Source organism: Uloborus diversus, chromosome 5 (genome assembly GCF_026930045.1).
Source record: "Uloborus diversus isolate 005 chromosome 5, Udiv.v.3.1, whole genome shotgun sequence".
Classification (NCBI taxonomy): domain Eukaryota; kingdom Metazoa; phylum Arthropoda; class Arachnida; order Araneae; family Uloboridae; genus Uloborus; species Uloborus diversus.
Genome location: NC_072735.1, coordinates 76,388,317 through 76,408,183, shown reverse-complemented (window position 1 = coordinate 76,408,183; position 19,867 = coordinate 76,388,317). Strand labels below are relative to the sequence as shown.

General features: G+C 29.7%; 1 protein-coding gene across 1 annotated transcript in view; it reads right to left on the bottom strand.

Annotated features, from left to right (window-relative positions):
* Positions 1-19,867, bottom strand: part of LOC129223343 (bromodomain adjacent to zinc finger domain protein 1A-like) — a 142,800-nt gene that overhangs the window by 108,690 nt on the left and 14,243 nt on the right. The window contains exons 4-8 of the mRNA XM_054857912.1: positions 14,480-14,551; positions 11,030-11,128; positions 10,005-10,092; positions 2,967-3,126; positions 604-806 (exon numbers count right to left, since the gene is read on the bottom strand). Coding sequence (XP_054713887.1) covers positions 604-806; positions 2,967-3,126; positions 10,005-10,092; positions 11,030-11,128; positions 14,480-14,551 — 622 coding nt within the window. The remainder of the gene's footprint in view (positions 1-603; positions 807-2,966; positions 3,127-10,004; positions 10,093-11,029; positions 11,129-14,479; positions 14,552-19,867) is intronic.

Genomic DNA, 19,867 nt, shown 5'->3' with positions numbered 1-19,867 from the left:
GTAATTTCAGGGGAGGAAAAAAAAAGATGGAGGTACTTCGTTACAGGTGATCAGTATATATTGGTAGGAGGGGTGAATTGCTGCCGTAAGGCCCAAGAACACTGCTGCAATAGTGTTTTTTTTTTTTAAAAACAGATTTCCTTTCACATAAAATTAGTCAAAACTCAGGATTCAATTATTTCTCATTGGCATGTTAATACTGGAAAATTTACAAATTCATCCCAGACTGATAGATATATGCTACCTATCTTCTTAGAATAAATTTTAAACAGTTCATTTACAAAAATATAAATGATGTATACCATGTACATTTCATATGAATTATGTTATGACTTAAAAAAGAAAAATGCACATAAGAGATTGATTTTAGGTAATCTACTATCAAGGGGAAAAAGGACTGATACTTGAATTTTTATGGTTATAAGCATTAACTTATTGTAATCATTAGCATATGTATTTCTAAACTAAGGATTAGTAAAACAAACAACTTAATTAATCTAGCAACATCTCCTACAGCTTAGCATTATATTTCTTCCTTTGAGGTGTTAAAGCATTAATAATGCATTAAAAAGCAAAACAATTGAGCCTAACAGCTATTTTTACCTTTAATTTTTCAATTCTCTGCTTTTCTTTAAACTTCCGTTCTTCTTCTTCTAACTGCTTCTTAAGAAGCTCCTTAGCTTTTAGCCTCTCTTTTTCTGCAGCAAGTCTTTGTTTCTCAGATAGAGCTGTTTTTTCAACTGACTTTTTCTTTTCTTCAACTGTTTCTTTCTTAAAATTCAACTTACTCTGAACACCCTTCTTACCTATAAAGCAATGTGTTTAAAACTTTAACAGAAAAATTCAGTGCAATGTTTCTGAAAAGATAAAAAAAAACTAGTTGTGAAAGTATTTGTTTACTCGCCCGGGCAGCCTGACACCTGGAAATTGTCCAGGTCTGTTGACAAGAATGAGTAATTTTTATAAAACTAGGAAAATACAATATATTAATTTAACTTCTTGCAAATGATCAAAATATTACTAAATAATGGAGAATTTTTAAAAAAAAAAAAAAATAATCAATCACTTTATTTTTCATTAAAAAACACAGGAAGACTACTTTTAAAAATTCTGAAACCAGGAACTATAGAGAGAGTAAAATATCTATATACATTGTACATTCAGAAATGCTCAACTTTTGATTCGGGGAGGGGGGGGGACACCATTGATTTTTAATTGTAAATAAGCCAACAAACATGTTTCAAGACTTAAACTTTCAGGATTAAATTTATTAAAGAAAAACAGGGTTGCCAACCTTGAAGAAACAATTTGAGGAGCATCTGAGGTGATTTTGAGGAGTAATTTAAAATTTTGCAGAGCAGTTCAGTATTTTGTACAAAAATTAATAAAAATAACTAAAACCACTTTGTTAAAAGTTTTATAGCTTTTATAAATCATTTTCAGCATGAGGTTAAAATTAAATTATATTTAAAATAATAAAACAGCTTTAAACACTATTTCAATCTTTGAGTATAAGCATCTTTATTGCCCATATTTACATGTTTGTTATGATGAAATAGCAAAATTTAAGCTTGAAAACTTTCGACTGGGAAATGCGGAGCAAAATAACTTATTTGCGGAGCCGCAGAGTTTTGCCTTTTTTGTGGAGCAGTTGGCAACCCTGGAAAAAAACTAAACGCACTCAAAAACAAAGTTTGACAACTTTTAGTAAAAAAAGGGCTCAAGACCTTTAATACTTAAATATTCCTAACATAAACAAATTGCTTTTGATAAAATTGAGACACCTCTCATATTTCAGTAGATTCTTAGGTCAAAATATTGTGCATACAATTAAAATGTTACTGAGTAATAACTAGCTACAACCTGGTATTCTATTTTTTTTGTACTGGTATTTCTGAATGTATTTAAAACATATCATTAACAAAAATATAAATGTTTTATGCTTTGCGCCAACAACAAGGCTGTTTTTTAACTTAAATCAAAAGGCTTGCAATAAATTTCTAGTTTCTCCCTCATAGATGCAGTACATATTTCTCTTAATCAATTCAAGAAACAACTGCATCTAAGATTTTAGATTCATTAATATTGGAGTAAAATATTAGTTAACGATTAAAAACTTAAATCATTCGATAAAAATAAGCCTGCAATTAAACATTACGTATTTTGACATTCTACACAAACATAAAAATAAATTTTACTTGTTTGTCTCTTAACCAAGTATAGGAATAACAAAAAATGAAAATTTTTTTCAAAAATTAAACTTTTATAGTGGATGCAAAAAGATTGCAACTTTTGAAACGAAGGCTCAAAAGTGTAAAAATGGCAAGAGAGAGAAGTAATTTCAATAAAATTACGTTTGGCTCTGTTTCACGACTTTTTCTATTTAAAGACAACTTTTCACAGTCCTGCATGCTCCACTGTAGTTTTAGAAGCAAAGGACATACTCAACTTGACGATTTTTGGTGGTCCCTTGAAAGTCATTAAATAGAGCCAACTGTATTTTATAATCAGATTTTAAAAGTATATGGAAATCATTATCAGTAACAATAAACCTAATCCGAGCAAAAATAGAATTTAACCACCGGATTCAGCATTTAACTTTATGACTTTTGACAAAAACATAATTTTGACTGAAAATTTTGATTGATTTATGATTTTAAGAAAAATAAAAATAAATTTCACTTATTTGCATCTTGACAAAAACTAATAAGCATCAAAAATGAAAAAAGTTGAAAAGAATTTATTAAAATAATTTTAGAATTGCATCCCTCATGTAAGATAATCATTCAAGTGACAAAATTAATGAAATTTGAGTGTTTTGGAATATAGTTCAAAACTATTTGAAGTCTGTGTATCAGAACTTATATGTGCTTTAAGTTGGATATTTTTTTTCCCTTTTAAGCTCACAATCATTAATTCCTTGCAATAGTAAGATGAATAAACAAAAGTATATTGCCATCTTTTACCAGAAGAATCAAGAATTTTTTTGTTAGTATTTTTTTCCATCTTATCAGGTGAAGTTCCTTTACTTTTGACTGGCGATGACACAGCATAACCCGGAAGTGGTCCAGAGAAGGCTTCATTAAATTGAAACTCATGAAGATGATTATTTTTCATAACTGCATCCTGTTTAAAATAATAAATAAAATGGATTTATGGACAGATCAAAAGAAAAAAATTATCAATAGTCATGTACAATTAACAGCATTTAGCTGACATTGAAAAAGTCTAAAAATCATTTTTTTTTTTTTTTTAGTTCTTCAACTATTACAACACAAGGAAAAACAAAGACTAAAAAACAAATTTGTATAAGAGCAAACTAAAACAGGGGTGGCGACAGGAACTGTGAAAAAAAGTTCCCTGACTTTTCCCTGATTAAGTTCACCAAATTTGCCTGTTTTTCGTTACCAATGATAATGGTTTTCTTTCTTTGCTCTACATTAAATCCATTGTATGTTTGTATAAAATGCAGTATTTTAAACATTTTAAGTTGTGTAAAGTTGTTGAATTAAAGATATATTTTAAAATGATGCTACTTTTTTAATAAAATTGTTAAAAAAAACCATTTTAAGTCATTTTTTTTTGGAAAAAAACCCCTACAAAACAGTACATTAAATTTTTCTACATGGAAAAATTATAGAAAATTAAAAAAAAAAAAAACTTGACTTCCAAAAACCACTTAGCATAAGAATTTTAAGAAATTATTAAAATCACTCTTTAAAACCTATATGTATTTATGATAGAACTGAAAAGTAATTGAAATTATTTTCATCTAAATTTTCAAACAGTATAATAATTGTTGCAAGAATAACAAGTAATAGTGAAAGAATAGAAGTAATGTAGTTATTCTTATATAACTAATTGACATATTTATGCAAAACAGATAAAACCATTTGACATCCGTTCATAGGGAGCTTTTCTCTAATCAAGAACATAGGTTTTAATGAATGAATACAGCATTTTAACAGTAAAAAAATTAGGATATTTTCTTAAGTACACAAGTTAACTCTATTTCAAATGATTTCAGTATATAACGAAAAAAAATCTTAGATTGCTTTTGTAACAAACAACTTTGAAATATAAGAAAAAAACAGAAGAAAAAAAGAAATTAGTTAATTTCAAAATATATAAAAGAAGACTACAACTTGGTTATAAAATAAAAGAATCACTTAAGTCTGAAGAAAAGTAAACCTTTATAATCTGCGGTGACAACAAATATGATAACGGCAAAAAACTAAGTTTATTTTATTGAAAGTTCAATTTTAGCAATTAAATTTAAAACGCGAAGAAGTAATAACTTTTAAGTTTTTACCAGTATTAATTCAAAAACCAAAGATTTCTTATTGAAATCATGATGACAGTACGCTAATTACTTCGAGACAATGGAATAAAGGCAAAGGAGCTAAGGCAATAATGAAGGCTTCCTCTTTGCCTGTATGGTTGTTTATTTTTCGTAGGATTGAAAGTGTGAAAGGAAATTTCAAGCTAGGTAAAATAAACAACCTAACAGAGACAGAAGCAATCTTAGGAAGTTCATCCTGTGGTTAATAAGTAAGATTCAATACTTTGACGTTGAGGAAAAAAGATGCACAAATATGCGGCAATGTATAATCGAACCTCATTAATTTTACTTTTTTTTAAACAGATAATTGGCAGAAAGTGCATAGGGAATTAGAGTACTTAATTTTGTAAAGCAAAAAAAAAAATTATTTTTTCTTCATTAAATCAATTTTCCCTGATTTTTTGTTATTTTTTCAAAATTCCATGATATTTCCTTGATATGATTAATAAATTATATATGATTAATAAAGTTCCCTGATCTCCCTGATCTGTCGCCACCCTGTAAAAAAAAGAAAAGGGTTAATTTAGAACTATCACCAAGTTAAAATAGGACTGATTTTGCAGCAGTGAAAATCTGATGTCTGTTACACTAAAGAAAAGAAACCTTTTCTACACAAGTGTTAGTCCAGTAACCTTCTTCCCCTTGCATCAGATCTGATAGTTCTGATTTTTTAAGGAGTTGTTTATGATATTGATCCAATAAGTAATCAAGTTTGGGACCTCAAACGTCAAAAGCAACCTAGTCAAAAATCGAAAATAAAATTAAACTTCACTGGAGCCTTTTTTTTAATTTTAACCCAAAACGACTAATTTTTCAATAATACCTATTCTGAACCACTTAAAAGTAGATTAAATTTGCCACAATATGCATCTAGAACTATCTCTTTAGACCCAAACGTTTCTGAGATAAAGCCATTCAGAATGACAAAATATTGCTACAATTCGCGAGGTTAAAAAAAAAAAAATTTAAAAAAAAATAAAAACTTGATCTCAGAAGCTATTGGGTTTAAAGAGACAGTTCTAGATTCATATTGTTACAAATTTAGTATGCTTTAAAAACATTAATAGTAAGTTTTTCTTTTTTGAAAATCTTACTGTTAAGGGTTAAAATTGGGAAAACTAGTTAGGGTTAAAATTTCTAGTATTTTTTTCATTTATATTCAGCACCCTGGGTCACACAAACATGGATCATTTATTGGACCAATATCGGGTCATTCCACGTCAAATCAACCACGAAAATGGGATTTTAACACCCACCGTCTCGGAATTTGATAAAACTTGGTATACTTCATCCCTTTATGGTTACAAGCAACCCCCTATTTTTTTTTTCTTTCAATATCAATTCATTTTGATTTTATAGCCTTTTGAAATCTGGCGATTTTGCATTTTTTATCATTTTTGAGACACTCAAACTGAGAAGATGTTGTTTATTAAAAAAATTGTTTCTTGGTAACTAATGCTATAATCTTTTTGAAAATTTTTGCACACAATGTAAAGACTTTGAACATGTTGATACAAAATATCTTAATAGTTTTAGTTTAAATGAGAAATTTTTAAAAAATTAGGAAAATGAAAATTTTAAATTTTTTTTGTCAAAAAAAGGTGCTGACATAATTCTGAATTTCAACAAGAGGGTCAGCTTTAAAAATCATAATTTTTTTTAAAAATGATCATGAATATGTGTTCTAGCTTATCCAATGAAAAACATTAGGGGACTTTGAGGGATTCTGCCCCCCCCCCCCCTATTCTGAAAAAAAAGCAGGAAACATCATACAATCTCTTCCATATTCTTAAGAACAGAATTCTCAGCAATTACGACAAAAATTCAAATATATAGTGTGTTGAAACATTGAACTCAAATGTAAAAAAAATCTAAGCTTCTTTTTCATTTGAAATAACTTAAAATATGGGGTAGTTCTACCTCAAATCTACCGTAAAAATGGGATTTTAACACGTACCATCTCAGATTTTGATGAAACTTGGTATACTTCCTTATTTTGTGGTAAAAATCAGCCCCTCAGTTTTTTTTCTTTCAATCTCAATGTATTTTGATATTATAGACATCAAATTTTTTGTTATTTTTAAGACATTCAAACTGAACTGTTGTTTAATAGGAAAAAATTGTTTCTTAGCAACTAATAAATTTACCTTTTTGGAAATTTTCATAAAAAATGCTAAGATTTTGAATATTTTTATTAAAAATATTATAATAATCTTGGTTTATACTAAGAATTTTTAAAAATTGGAAAAAGAAAAATTTTGATTTTTTTTTTTTTTTGGTGAAAAAAGCCATTGTCAAATTTTTAACATCAGGGTCAGTTTTAAAAATCATGTTTAACAATGAAAAATGATCATGAGTATGTGTCCTAACTTCCCCTATGAAAAAAGTTATGGGTCTTTTAGGGATTCTGCCCCCCCCCCCCTTCAGAAAAAGCGAAAGCATCATAGAGAAAAGCTCTTCTATGTCTTTGAAAACAGAGTTCCCAACAATTACTTTAAAAAAAATTAAATATAAAGTGTGTTTAATATTGAAGTCAGACATATAAATTTAATATTCAAGCTTTTTTAAAAATTTGAAAAAATTTAAAATTGTTTAAAATATAGACATTCTGAAAATAAGATATCATGAAATTTAAAAGCTACAGACAACAATATCTGCATACAGATTACTGCATTTTAGTTAAGACAAAGGAAAACAAAAATTAAGTCTTAACACCAATTCATAATCATGCAGTTTCTAGCACTTTCAGGATCCCCCCCCCTCCCACCGCCACCCTTATGTTTGAGAAAAATTGCTATAGTGGAACTGTTTTTCATTTTAATGTTACTGATGTACAGCAACAAATTCATCCTTTTCATTTCTTGAAATTACAGTTAACACTCCTTAAAAGTTAATAGCCTGATTGCTTAGTAATAATATGTTCTAAATAAAGTAAATTACCTTCCCCCCTCCCTTCATAGCAAATGAGGAAATAAATTGCATCTCTCATATTCAATGGATTTTTATGTATTTTTTAATGTAAATAAGAAACCAAATTTGTATTTGCAAGGGAGAAAAAAACAATATTTGTCCGGATCCCCCCCCCTCCCCCAACATAACTTGCATTTTTTCCTCAACTGCTTTTGGGGGTGTACACTAGTGCAATAAATAGAATAGAGAAAAGAAATTGGTATAAAATGTGCTAATTCAAACTACAACTGAACCTCCATAACTCGACAAACCAAGGAAACATGAAAAAATTTCGACTTAAGTGGATGTCAACTTACTGGGGTTCCAAAATTTTAATTCCTAAAGAGTTTCTGTGTGTATCACTTACTTACTGATGCTTAATATTCACATTATGAAAACTAATTTTAGTAAAGGAATTTTCTATTCTTTTCGTTTTCTTTCTTTGAAAAGTATATAGTAAAATCAATAATATATTTGAATATATTGTGAAGAATAAATACATAATTGTTGAAAAGAGATAAAAGTTCTTGTTAGTCATGTCCGTTAAAGATAAAAAGTCCTGCTCACACTTGTTTAGAATACAGGTATAATGGTGCCTTCTTTCTCTACAGTTTGGTATATTTTATGCTATCCTTTTAGAATTGCACTAATAGCACAGAGTGGTTGCTTACTCCCCTGGATAAAAGACAGAATTCTCTAAAAGAGATTTCCTAAAACTCTGAGAAAAAGTTAATATGGAAGAATGTTGGTAGCAAAAATTGAACTAGAATAGCAATTGGGTGCAGACTGATAGGGGGTTCTCACAAATGTGTGTCAAGTTAGATAGATTTTCAGCCATTGAATTTGGCACTGGGCCAACCCTAAGAAAAATAAATGTCCAGTTACAGGGGTTATCAGTGCGTCCAGTTACTGAAGTTTCACTGTATTTAAACAGGAATATTTAGAGTAGAATGTTTATAAATCATTTGTATAAAATAAAAAGTGACTTTCAACAACATACCACCCTTCAGGAGCGAATACAGAAAAATCTTTTGGAGAAGGCATGGGAAATTGAACTTTTCTGGGGTAATCTGTTTGATGTGCGGAAAACAAATCCATGTTTCAGTTTGATATTAGATTAATGAAACAAGTTAAAAGCTCTGCGAACTAGAAGTGTCTAGCTTCGAATTTGTCTTTTAGTCCGTTCTTTGCCCAGTTGGTTTGTTGGTTAGAGAAATCATTACTGGACAGATATCAAATTTTTACTTGTATTTGGCCTAGATCTGATTACACACAACACAACAATTAGAATGACATACATTTTTTCTAATCTTCTTAGTAGGAAAACAGACGTAATTTAGAAGGAATTTAGGAACTATGAGCTGGTATTTATAGGATTTGTAATACTTTGTATTAATTGCTTAGTTATAAATTAGAATTAGATGATTTTTTTTTTAAATTTCTATGTTGTCTTAATGCATACTAAACAATAATTTTTAGTATGCATAAATTGTTGTAGGAAAATTTCGAATTTCGCGATAACCTGTTTTTATTGTCTATTATTAATTTATTTAATTAACTACTTTCAATTCAAAAAAATCTTGAGTATTAAAATGTTTAAATTTGGGTTCAAACACCAATGTATGTCATTATTCAAATTTTCTTTGATGCTATTAGTGATTAGCTAAGATTGTAAGATTGTGATCGATTTTTTTCTCTTATCAAAATAAGGGGGGCAAGGGGGCAGAATCCCTCAAAGTCCCCTAAAGATTTTCATTTTATATGTTAGCACACATGTTACTGATCATTTAAAAAAATATATAAATTATTTTAATTTAGACCCTCATGCCAAAAAATTAAAATTTTGAAAATCATTTTTTTATTGAAAATTTTTTAAAATTTTTAGTTTCTTAATTTTTTTTAGTTGTTGAATATAAATTTAGATTTTTGATATATTTTTTTCTAAAATGCTTGAAGTCTTAATGTATAATGTGAAAATTTTCAAAAACTTTTTATCTTTAGTTGTTGAGAAATAATTTTTTTTACAAACAGTTGCAGTTCATTCTGAGAGAACGGTGAATGACAACTAACGCAAAATCTCAAAACTTTGAAGGGTCATAAAATAAAAACTATTTTTAATAGAGAAGAAATACTTTAGGAGGTTACTTAGGACTATAAACCATAGAAGTATACAAAGTTTCATTGAAATCTGAGATGGTGGGTGTTGGGGTGTGGTTGAACTGACATGGAATGACCCTATCATAAACTACTGCATTTGATGCATATGGTTACTGAACAACCTTTATATTTTACATATTTATACCCTAATTACTAGGTCAACTCCTATATGCAGTTTTAAGAAAATTTATGCTTATAAAATTCTTATATCTTTTCAATGAAAAATTATTTTGAAAGACAATATATAATCACAACTGAATTTCATGAAATTTCCTATGAGCATTTGAACAGTTTATCAAAAATTATCCATACATAAATAATTTGTTTACAACAAACCTACTTGTTACAGAGAAAACTTAGCATCTACTGAACTTAAACCTTCTTGTCAAATGAAGACTTCTTTATTTTTATTTACTTATTTTTTTTTTGGTTGATTTTATTTACAAATAAAATGTATTTGGAAAGTTTTGACTGAAAATCAGTTATGCTTTTCAATACAATCTTCTTGTTCCATCAAAATTTATTGGTAAAAAAAATATACATAAGCAATAAATACCTTAACTTTCCACACACCATCTTTTGGTTGAGTATGATGCTTTAAAAATAATTTATTCCTAGGCTTGGTGTATGTTCCTTTAGGTCGGCTGAAATGAAATAGTTAAATTAGAATATGAATGTACATACTTGATTTTTATGTTAATTCACTTTTCATTGATATTTCATCACAATTTCATTGTTTAATCTCTGTAATTGTACTATTTCCATCCCCTTCAAGAAATAATTGTTAAATTTGATTTGTACAGGCAGTAAGTTAAACATTGTTATTACAGATGCATGATGTATTTGGTTGGTGTTAAACTGCATATTCGGCAGGCGGCAGACAAACAGAGCATATTAGGTTTGGCAAACACTTTAACATTCAACAAACCAATAGCAAACAAACAAATTTTTGATAATTGGTAAATAAATAATTATATTTTTTGTGCAATTAATAGAAGTTATAGTATAGTACCATTAATTTATATTGTTATGTGCTAATTTTCTCATTGAAGTTTCAAAGTAATTTTAATGTAAGAGTAAACATTCAGATGTTAAATTTACATTTGGTTGCTTTTAAATTTTTCTTCAATCTTACAACACATTATATTATTACAAACTCATGAAAATCATTAGAACATATCAAAATTGCAACCAATAGAATCAAGTTGACCAAAAGTTTCTCGATCATCCTGCCACAGAGAAACGGAATGTGTGAGCAATATGACCTCAGAATTTGTTCTAAACATATTTTTAAAAGTTTTGCGGAAAAGTCTTATTGTCTCACTGCTAATACTCTATGTTGGACTATGTGCTCAATCTACTAATAAAAAAAGGGAGACGAGAAATTCCCTTTGTACAGCCAAAACATCCCTATGATCACAGTAGAGAAATTTTATGCTCAATCAGGTGATAAAACTAGGTCACTTTCTTTCCATAATATGCCATGCATGTTGTTTGGCATTCATGTCTAAAACATCTAAAATTATAACATCAGTTTTAAAATAATTCCAAAAAAAAAAATTTTTTAAGACATCATATTACCTGATGCAATCTGCTTTAGCAACAGTAGTTTTTCCAGTGCTATAATTGACAACTTCATATTTTATTTTTGATGGACTGATTTCTTTTGGTTTTCTCGTTCTAAAATTAGATAAAAAAAAAAGAAAATATACACATGATGGCTATAATGCTTAACCAAATGAATTTTTTATTTGTTATTTGAATTACCGGCACAAAATGCTCCTCTCTAATAAACAAGGTTTATACATAACAAAAGAGTGGCTATCGAAAAACATAGCCAAGCATTTGTTAACATATAATTAGATACTTTAAACCAGGGAACAATCCAGGATTTTTTCTCACTACCTATTTTTGTGAATGCTTTTTTTTTTAAAAATCAGCATTGATTTGTGATTTTTTAAAGGCACATTCAAAGTTTTCTTTAAAAAAAATTAAATAAATAAAGCAACTTAAACGCTAATTTGAAAAGTTCAAAAAAAAAAAAAAAATCATCTACTTTTCAAACTGACGTTTTTTCTAACAGCTTTCCTTTTGGAGGGTGGGGGGGGGGGGGGAGTACAAGTACTAGTACAAGTCAGCTACTATACTCATAAAATGACTGTACATAAAAGGTAGAAAGTTAAATAAAACTCCACATCTAAAATTAAAAGGGAAATTTTAGGTTGTGTTTTTTCAACAAATAAATTTGTAGAGATTTTAAAGCTTAATACAACATTGATGCTCTACGTTGTACAATTCAGAGGGGGAGGGGGGGGGGGATTTATAGAGCCTATTATTTTTCAGTTTTTTTTTTGTAAACTTTCTTTTTATAAGTGTAAAGTTTAGCTATAGAAAGAGCTATAATAGATTGACAAAATAGCTTAAATTTCATGTTCAATAATACATTTTTCCATATAGTTTTTAAATAATTTTCCTATCTAAGTTTCTAGCTTAAAACCTTTAAGGAGTCGTAAATAGAATTTCATTTTTTTAATATAAATGACTAGGGGGTTCTGCCCCCTGCTCGCTAACTTCTGAAGATTGCTTCGCAATCTTATTTGATTGGAAAAAAATTTAATTGTCAGTTGGAAAGAAACAGATTAAAAAAAACGCATTATGAGCTCACTTAGGATCAAAAAGCACTTCTTCCCCGGGTTTCAAAATAACTTGTATTAACTTGCAGAGCTGTAAGGGCTAAGGGGCTCCTGAGCATTGCAAAACTGTAGTTTTGTACATTTGAAAAGTCGCTTTCATATTCATGGTCTCTAGTAATATATTTTGCTCTTTAGCTCGGGGCTTGAATTGAGTTGAGCCTAAGATTTTCGGTTAAACTCCAAGCTCTTAAAGTTAATGAATAAGCAAGAAGAAACATGCGAATCGAAAAGCACAATGGCAACACCCAATAAAACATCAGTAATTTTAATAAATATGAAATTATTCGAACTTGATTTTTAACGGCTTGTAACTTTTTTCCCTTTGGAGATAAAAGCCTAGTTTTTCGACCAGAGGTCGAGTTAGATCCGGAGTAAAAAAAGCCTCTCTTTCCAGTGGTGTCAAAAAGAAAACTAAGGAAAATTCCTTCGCTTTCTACTGATAAATTAAATGAAGAAAGTAGTGCCTAAATTTTAGCTTCGCCTAAAAAAAGTTCTAGCTAAAAACGCAAATAACTCTCACCGTATTTAAGTCAGAGCTTTGAAACAAATTGTGTAGAACGCAGAAAATTCTACCCTTTCCAGTGATATATAAAAGAAAAACACTAGCTCTATTTTAAAAAATAAAACCCCAAGGTGCACACCCCGAGGCTCGAAGTAATTTTGTACAAAATTTCAAGGCTGTAGGTGCTAGGGGTCTCCTAGACGCAGGCCCACCACAGACTTCCTTCCAGAATTTCTTTAAAACCTTACTTTTATATATATATTCACTATGAAGAGATTATACGCTCGAGATCTATATTGATATTCCAATAATTACAAAATTGTTCATTGTGGAGACCAAACTTTATTTTCTTCATATTATTAACTCTTGGTAATTTGCAAGAGTACTTGGTACTTTGTTTAAGTGCTTGTTGGTGCAGCACTACAGTCAACCCAGTTTATAGGGATGAGAGTGGTCAGAGAGCAAAAAGGAAGAAATCCAAAAAAATTTTGTGAAAGGGATGATATCCAAACCTGAATCAAATTAGAACCTGGAAGCCATGATATTCAAAAATTCAACAAAAAATGGCTAATTTACCTGTTTTAAAGGTAATATGTATTTAATTAAGTATGAGTAATAATTTTGTACAATTTGCTGCATTTTACCATTTCTTGAAAGGGTGTTTATTCATAAATAAATCTAAATTTTGGAAAAGAGGCAACAATTTCTAACCACTGAGTCCTTGAACAAAGGGTTGGGGGAGCCAGAGTTCAATCTTGGCTGCATCACATAATAGTGTCAATTTTCATATTTTTTTTAGAGGAAAATATTTTTTTCATTAAAAACATTTGAGTTTATAGTGTTAAACAAGTGAAACATAAATTTTAAAATTAGGTCTGTTTGTAAAGTAAAAATTTACAACAGAGAGAAAAATCTAAAATTTCTTTATATGGTAGAACATACTTCTCATAGTAAAAATTGAAAATAAATACATATGTATATAAACGATTGGTTATCTTTTTCCTTGCATTGGAACCCAAAATTTGTTTTTGAAAACTTCCTAATACAATTTCGAAATAAAAAGAACTAGCAGCTACCTCATTTAATCATGAAATCTCAAAACTTTTAACAGGTTGTAAAGCCTTAACTATTTGAGATTCACCATAAATATTTTTTACACTTTCTGAAATACACAAAAAAAGTAACCATGCCAAGTTAGAAAAAAAAATCGAGACTGTGGGTGCTAAGCCACATTTGCATCGACTTTTGCATTTTTTCTAATATAAATTAAAGAAATAAAAATATTATTGAAATGATGAATAAAATAAGCAGATATAAGGTAGCATATAGTAAAAAACCTACTTGCAGGATGCAAAAAGATTGAAATCTCAAACTAGGCATGCAACTTTCGGCGCAGCATGTGTTTGACGTCGTTGGCATGATTCCAAAACATACGTTTTTGGCAGATATCGCGGAGGATGAAGATTCAAGGGGGAAAAATAGAACAAATAAGAAATCGGAGACCAAAAATTTAAAAAAAAAATCTCCTTTTTTCCAATTTTTGAGAAAAATGCCTGAAAGAGGCATAAAAGGAGGAATACTGCGCGATAACTGAATTTCTGCTAAGTAGGATTCTTTATTTATAAACCGAATATTTCCCTAATTAGAGGGCATAAAACTTACTTATGACGATTTAAATAGGTTTTTAACATAGACCAGAGCCCCGAGACAGGAAACAGCACCCTTAAACACCATTACATCCCAGGTAAAAGCAAACTATAAATAATGATAGTTTGGAATGCATGCAGTAATTTTCTCATCATTAAATTCAAATTCCAGAAAAAATAGAAACAATACTTTGCATCTGGTTTTGCAGGCGACTTAACAGGTTTCTCAGGAGGTATCACTCGAGTCACTTCACAGCTTTTCCTATAATAACAGTATCAATCAATAAAACATAACTCCATTTTTATTTGTCATCAGTTATTAATATTGTTCGCAAATTCAGGGGTAGAAGTGATCGACTTGTCACATATAGGACATTTTCCACAAAAAAATATAGGACAAATATAGGACACATTATATGAATAATTTTGCTATGGAAAAAGAAATACATATCATATATTATTTAGTTATTCTTATCAATCATTTCGTTTAAAAAAAATTTCCAGCAAAATTATAACTTACATCTGAAATGACTTTCCTGTAGTTGAAAGAAATATTTTTGAAAAAACAGTGTACTTTACAGACTAAATAACTAAACAAAATTTGAACAAAGATAAATTTTTATTTTTTCTTTCCCACTTATGACCCAAGTACTAATTCCACTGCTCTTTGATTTTATATCTAAATTGAACCCTTTACCACTTGTATTAAGAACAAACAGAGCTTGAGAAGGATCCTTCTGATGTTTTTTAGAGTTTTCCTTACGCTTATGTTTTAGCATGCAGCCTCAATTGCGAAAATCCACTATTGTTTATGGGCACTGAACAGTTGCAAAAAGCGGTAAAATCATCTTTTCCTTTAGTGCACCATGCACCAAAATTTGTACAATTAATGTCCTCATGATTCAACCACTCCACATGAAATTTTGTTGAGCGATGCAATTTCACCATTATAATTCCACTTATTACCACAAACTACGTTTGAACATCATAAAGGAACTAACATTCCACAATTTCCAAAATTCCACCAAAAAAAAAAAAAAAAAAAAATGCAAAAAGAAGATTAGAACATTCCGACCAGAAAATGCACTTAACACAAAATATACCAATACACCAACAAAAACCATGATGGAAAACAAAACAAATGGCTGTTGCCCCCCCCCCCCCCCAAAACGCAAAATTCTAAAACCAACTTCAGATTTAGTTCTTGAAACTCCACCCACTATAGAGTGACGTCTCATTGCTGTAGCCAATGAGTGAAGATGCCTGTTGTAGGATTTAGTCAGTAGAGTTTTTTAATTTGAAATTCGTTTGGCCACATATTTTCAACGAAAAATCCGATGTCAGAAAGTTTATTTACTGTTCCTTTTAAAAGATATATTGGGTAAAAAACAGGAATATAGGAAATATGGGACATTTTTGAAAAATATAGGAAATATAGGATGATTTTGATGCTTTTTTTGAAAATATAGGAAATATAGGATATATAGGACTACTTCGACCCCTGCAAATTGAAAGTTTAAGACAACAAATATTTTCTATAAAAAAATTAAGTAAAATTAGTACTTTTTGGAACTAAAAGACAAACCCAACACAAACATAAAACTAGGGTTGGCACGTTTTTGTCACAGGTGGAAAAAACCGTCACAGCAAAAATTTTTAATGGAATCAAGAAAAATTTATAACATTTTTTTTTCAGTCATTTTCTAAAAATAGTTCTCAGAACTCTTCGGTAATCCAGGTGGTAAAGTCTGCTGAAATTTGAAGAAAAGTTACAAGAATTAGCGAGTTATAGACACTAATGGAAGACATCTTTCATATGATTTGTAGATGGATGCAGGCAGTGACATTACATGATCAATTTCTCACTAAGTCACTTTCCTTAAAATTTTGACAACATATAATACTTCACCGGCAGATGAAAGCGAATAATTTTTTCGTCAGAAGTATTTCTCAAGATGCTCTTTCAGATGCTACTTATTTAAACTTTTTTCATTATTACACTATTCATGTGGTTTCCAAGTTAGGATATTTGAACTCCCATTATGGGAACAGAAAATCCAAATAATGTATTTAACTGCACAGCTGGCAACATTAAAAGCTCAGAGTCACTTTATACAAATAGAAGTTGTGACAAAAGTTTGAGAGTGAAATGGATTTTCAAATATAAGTAGGGATTTCTTAGGCTAAGCCTTAGCCTATATAGGACCTAAAATTCAGAAATTGAAATTACCATTTGTACACTTTGACGTTAAAAAGTTACATAATTTTTTTTCTCTCTAATAAGTTATACAAACACCAGGTAAAAGAAAAAATTTATAAAAAAAAGCCTTTTACATTTTTTGCGAAATAAAAATTTTAAAAAGAAAGGAAAATTAAATAAAATGTTTTAAAAATGACGTGCAATTTTTATATTGTGTATGGAAAGGTTGTCTTTGCCACTGTGGTACCATTAATCACCGAAAATTCTTTTTTTTGGAATTTCGATGCTTGAAGAAAGTTTTGGATACATTTACTTTAACTGGGAGAAGGCATCAAAATTCAGCAGTGTCTTGCATGAATCTGGAGACCTGGTAGCCACGCAACTACTCTCACAAAGGCCTGATTAACCTCTATAGGTGTCGAGTTTCTCTTCACAAAAGTTTGCCCCTCTCCCCTTCCAATCCATCACTTTTTGCTTGTAAATGAATTTTGCACATATTGAAACAAAACTTTCAATGCTATAAATTTAATTTCCAAAAGGGCCTCAGCAGAATTCAGATTAAAGTTTATCATGTAACTAGGAGTAAGAGGAAAGAAAATAATTTCCATCACTAAGAATTTTATGTTTTGCACTTTAATTTGCTCCATAAGTCAAAGCAAAGTTCAGACATAACATGACATATGTGGACCCTTAGTGCAATTAATAGGATAATTGATAAGTTAGCAAGATTTTAATAATAACAGCAATTTTTGCTAGCAAATGACCAATATCATATGAATTTGCATCACTACAATATTTTAAATTAAAATATGAAACCAAATTAAAGATAAAAAAATGCTAAAGGTATATGGTTTTTAAGTATAGTTTCTAATATCCAGAAGCAAATTATGTCAAATTATTGCCTCAAATGAAAAAACTTAAATGCTTGGAAAATACTTTAAAATTTAAAAATTAATGCAAGGATCAAAACCTTGAGTTCCCCCAAATAAGAATTCTCCAAAAGAGTATAAAATCTACATTTGATGGCTCAAAAACAATTAACTTTGTGATTAAGTGTTACCAGGGGTCGATCCAGCGCCAAATTGGGGCCGCTTTGCGGCCCCTTCACAAAATTCCGCATGGCAAAAGCGGCCCCATTCACAATATTCCGCGTCGTAAAAGCAGCCCCTTCACAAAAATTTATAAAAAGGCAACCTTTTCACAATATTTTTTAACCGCAAATGTGTACGCATCTACGCGGGAGCCTCTTCCACCATCTTATCTTTTTGCTTGCTGCGTGAGGTGTTTTTGCTTGAGAGCGTCAGAAGGGGGACGGGAGAGGGACACTTGTGATTGGTAGCTTGTTTTCAGGAAAATCTTAAATTTTACTTTGATTACGCAATATATATTTAGTATTAATTTGTGTTGAGTTTCAAAATCCAATTCTAAAATAACTTTACTTAAAATAAACATATTTACATGCTGTTTTTATATTTTTATTTGTTTTGAAGATCTTAATTTCCTTACATCGGCTATGGTAAACGAATTTTTCGCATTTTTGATGCTTACTGTACCTTGTTAAGAGGCAAACAAATAAAATTTCTTATATATTTATTAACATCATTAAATTGCAAAGTTTTAAACGAAATACCTACTCTGTAAGAACGTCAAAAGTCAAAAAATTAAACGCTGAATGCTGGTGCAGTATTATTTTGGGTTTTAATTACTTTTAAGTTTTTCAAACACATACATGGAATTTTTGATGAGTATTTCATTTCTGTGTTAAGAAATATGTGATATCTTTGAGTCTGTTCATATTGTATTTATTAGGAGTTATCATTACGTTCAGCAGCATGTGCAATTTTCATTGCTCTTAAAGTATTTGAGAGGGGCAAACAGGAAATCTGTTGTGAGACTTTCACCTTAAGAAAGTGTGCCTTGCATATGTATATTTGTAAAAAGCAATAAATGTAATGTACGTGTCAAATTACGAATAAAATGTTAAGGATCTTACTTCCCCCCTCCCCCAGCGCATTTTCTCTTGACTGCTTTCATGTATTCTTCAAGAACTTGCAATCACCCCTGAAACCTGTCTAGGGCTTTTCTATAACGATACGACAGCTAAAAATGCTTTAATATAATCTTTTCCAAGAAAAAAATCTCGAGAAGGTCTTTTTTACAAAAACAAAGAAAATTCACAAAAATATTTTGCTTTTTCACAAAAATAACGAAATTTCACAAAAATGTTTTGCCTTTTCACAAAATGGGGACCCAAAAAATAAAACCTGGATCGACCCCTGGTTACATTTGGAATACAAATTGGCACAATATTATTTATAAAGAAAATATATAAAACCTATTTAAACTATTAACGATTGATTGTTAATGTATTGTTTTAAATTCAATCAACTTAAATTTAAGAAATTAAGTAATTACAGATAAATATGGTACAAAATATAAATTTCTTACTGGTCCTACTGCTAAGCAAATATTGATGAGATGACCAAATATGTGTATTATAACAGCACATACACATCAGGAACATTAAATGAGAACAGATAAATAGTCGTGTTATCCGGGAAATATAGATAAGGTGGGGGGGGGGGAGTAATGCAAAAAATCATACACAACTGATAAACTTGGCAAAAACTCCTTTCCTCATTTTTTAAAAAAAAAGTACATTTCCTTTAGAAAAAGTCAAGTCTATTTATTCATAAGCACCATAATAATGTGATTTACAAAATCTTCTCAGTTATTGATTTATTAGAAAGTTTCAGGTTTTAATAATTCGAAAGACAAACATTATAAAAGGCAAAATCAAGACTGGGATACATGATATATTTCAATAAATTTAAGATCAATGATCGAAATAAATTTAAATATTTGGGTCACATGGAATAATTACCAGTGAAATAACAAATATTTCCTTTCTTTCATACGAAATACACAGAAAGCACCAACGAAGATTATTCAAACTGATTTTGAACAGAACCATGCATTATTCAAAAATATTATAATCTACAAACAAAATAGCAGAGGCACAAAACAAGTAAAATTAGTTTCATTGTAAACAATATAAATCTACAATATCTTTTTAAATGCTTAATTTAACACAAAAGTGAAATCATTTAAGTGGGATCAATGAAAATTGGAAACATACCACAAATCTGTCAATTTCTTACAAGACTTCGCGGCGTTTTGTAGTTCTTCAGATTTCCGTGATTTATTTAACACCATTTTCGTTGTTTTACAATTTTTAAAAGATTATTTAATCAAAACATTTTAAAACTCGGAAAATAAGCAAAATATACTCTCCGAAATATCACAACAAATTTGACCAGTTAGCCCTTGCGGCAAAGCGGGACGGTAAAACGCGCCAACTGTTTCCATTGGCTGATT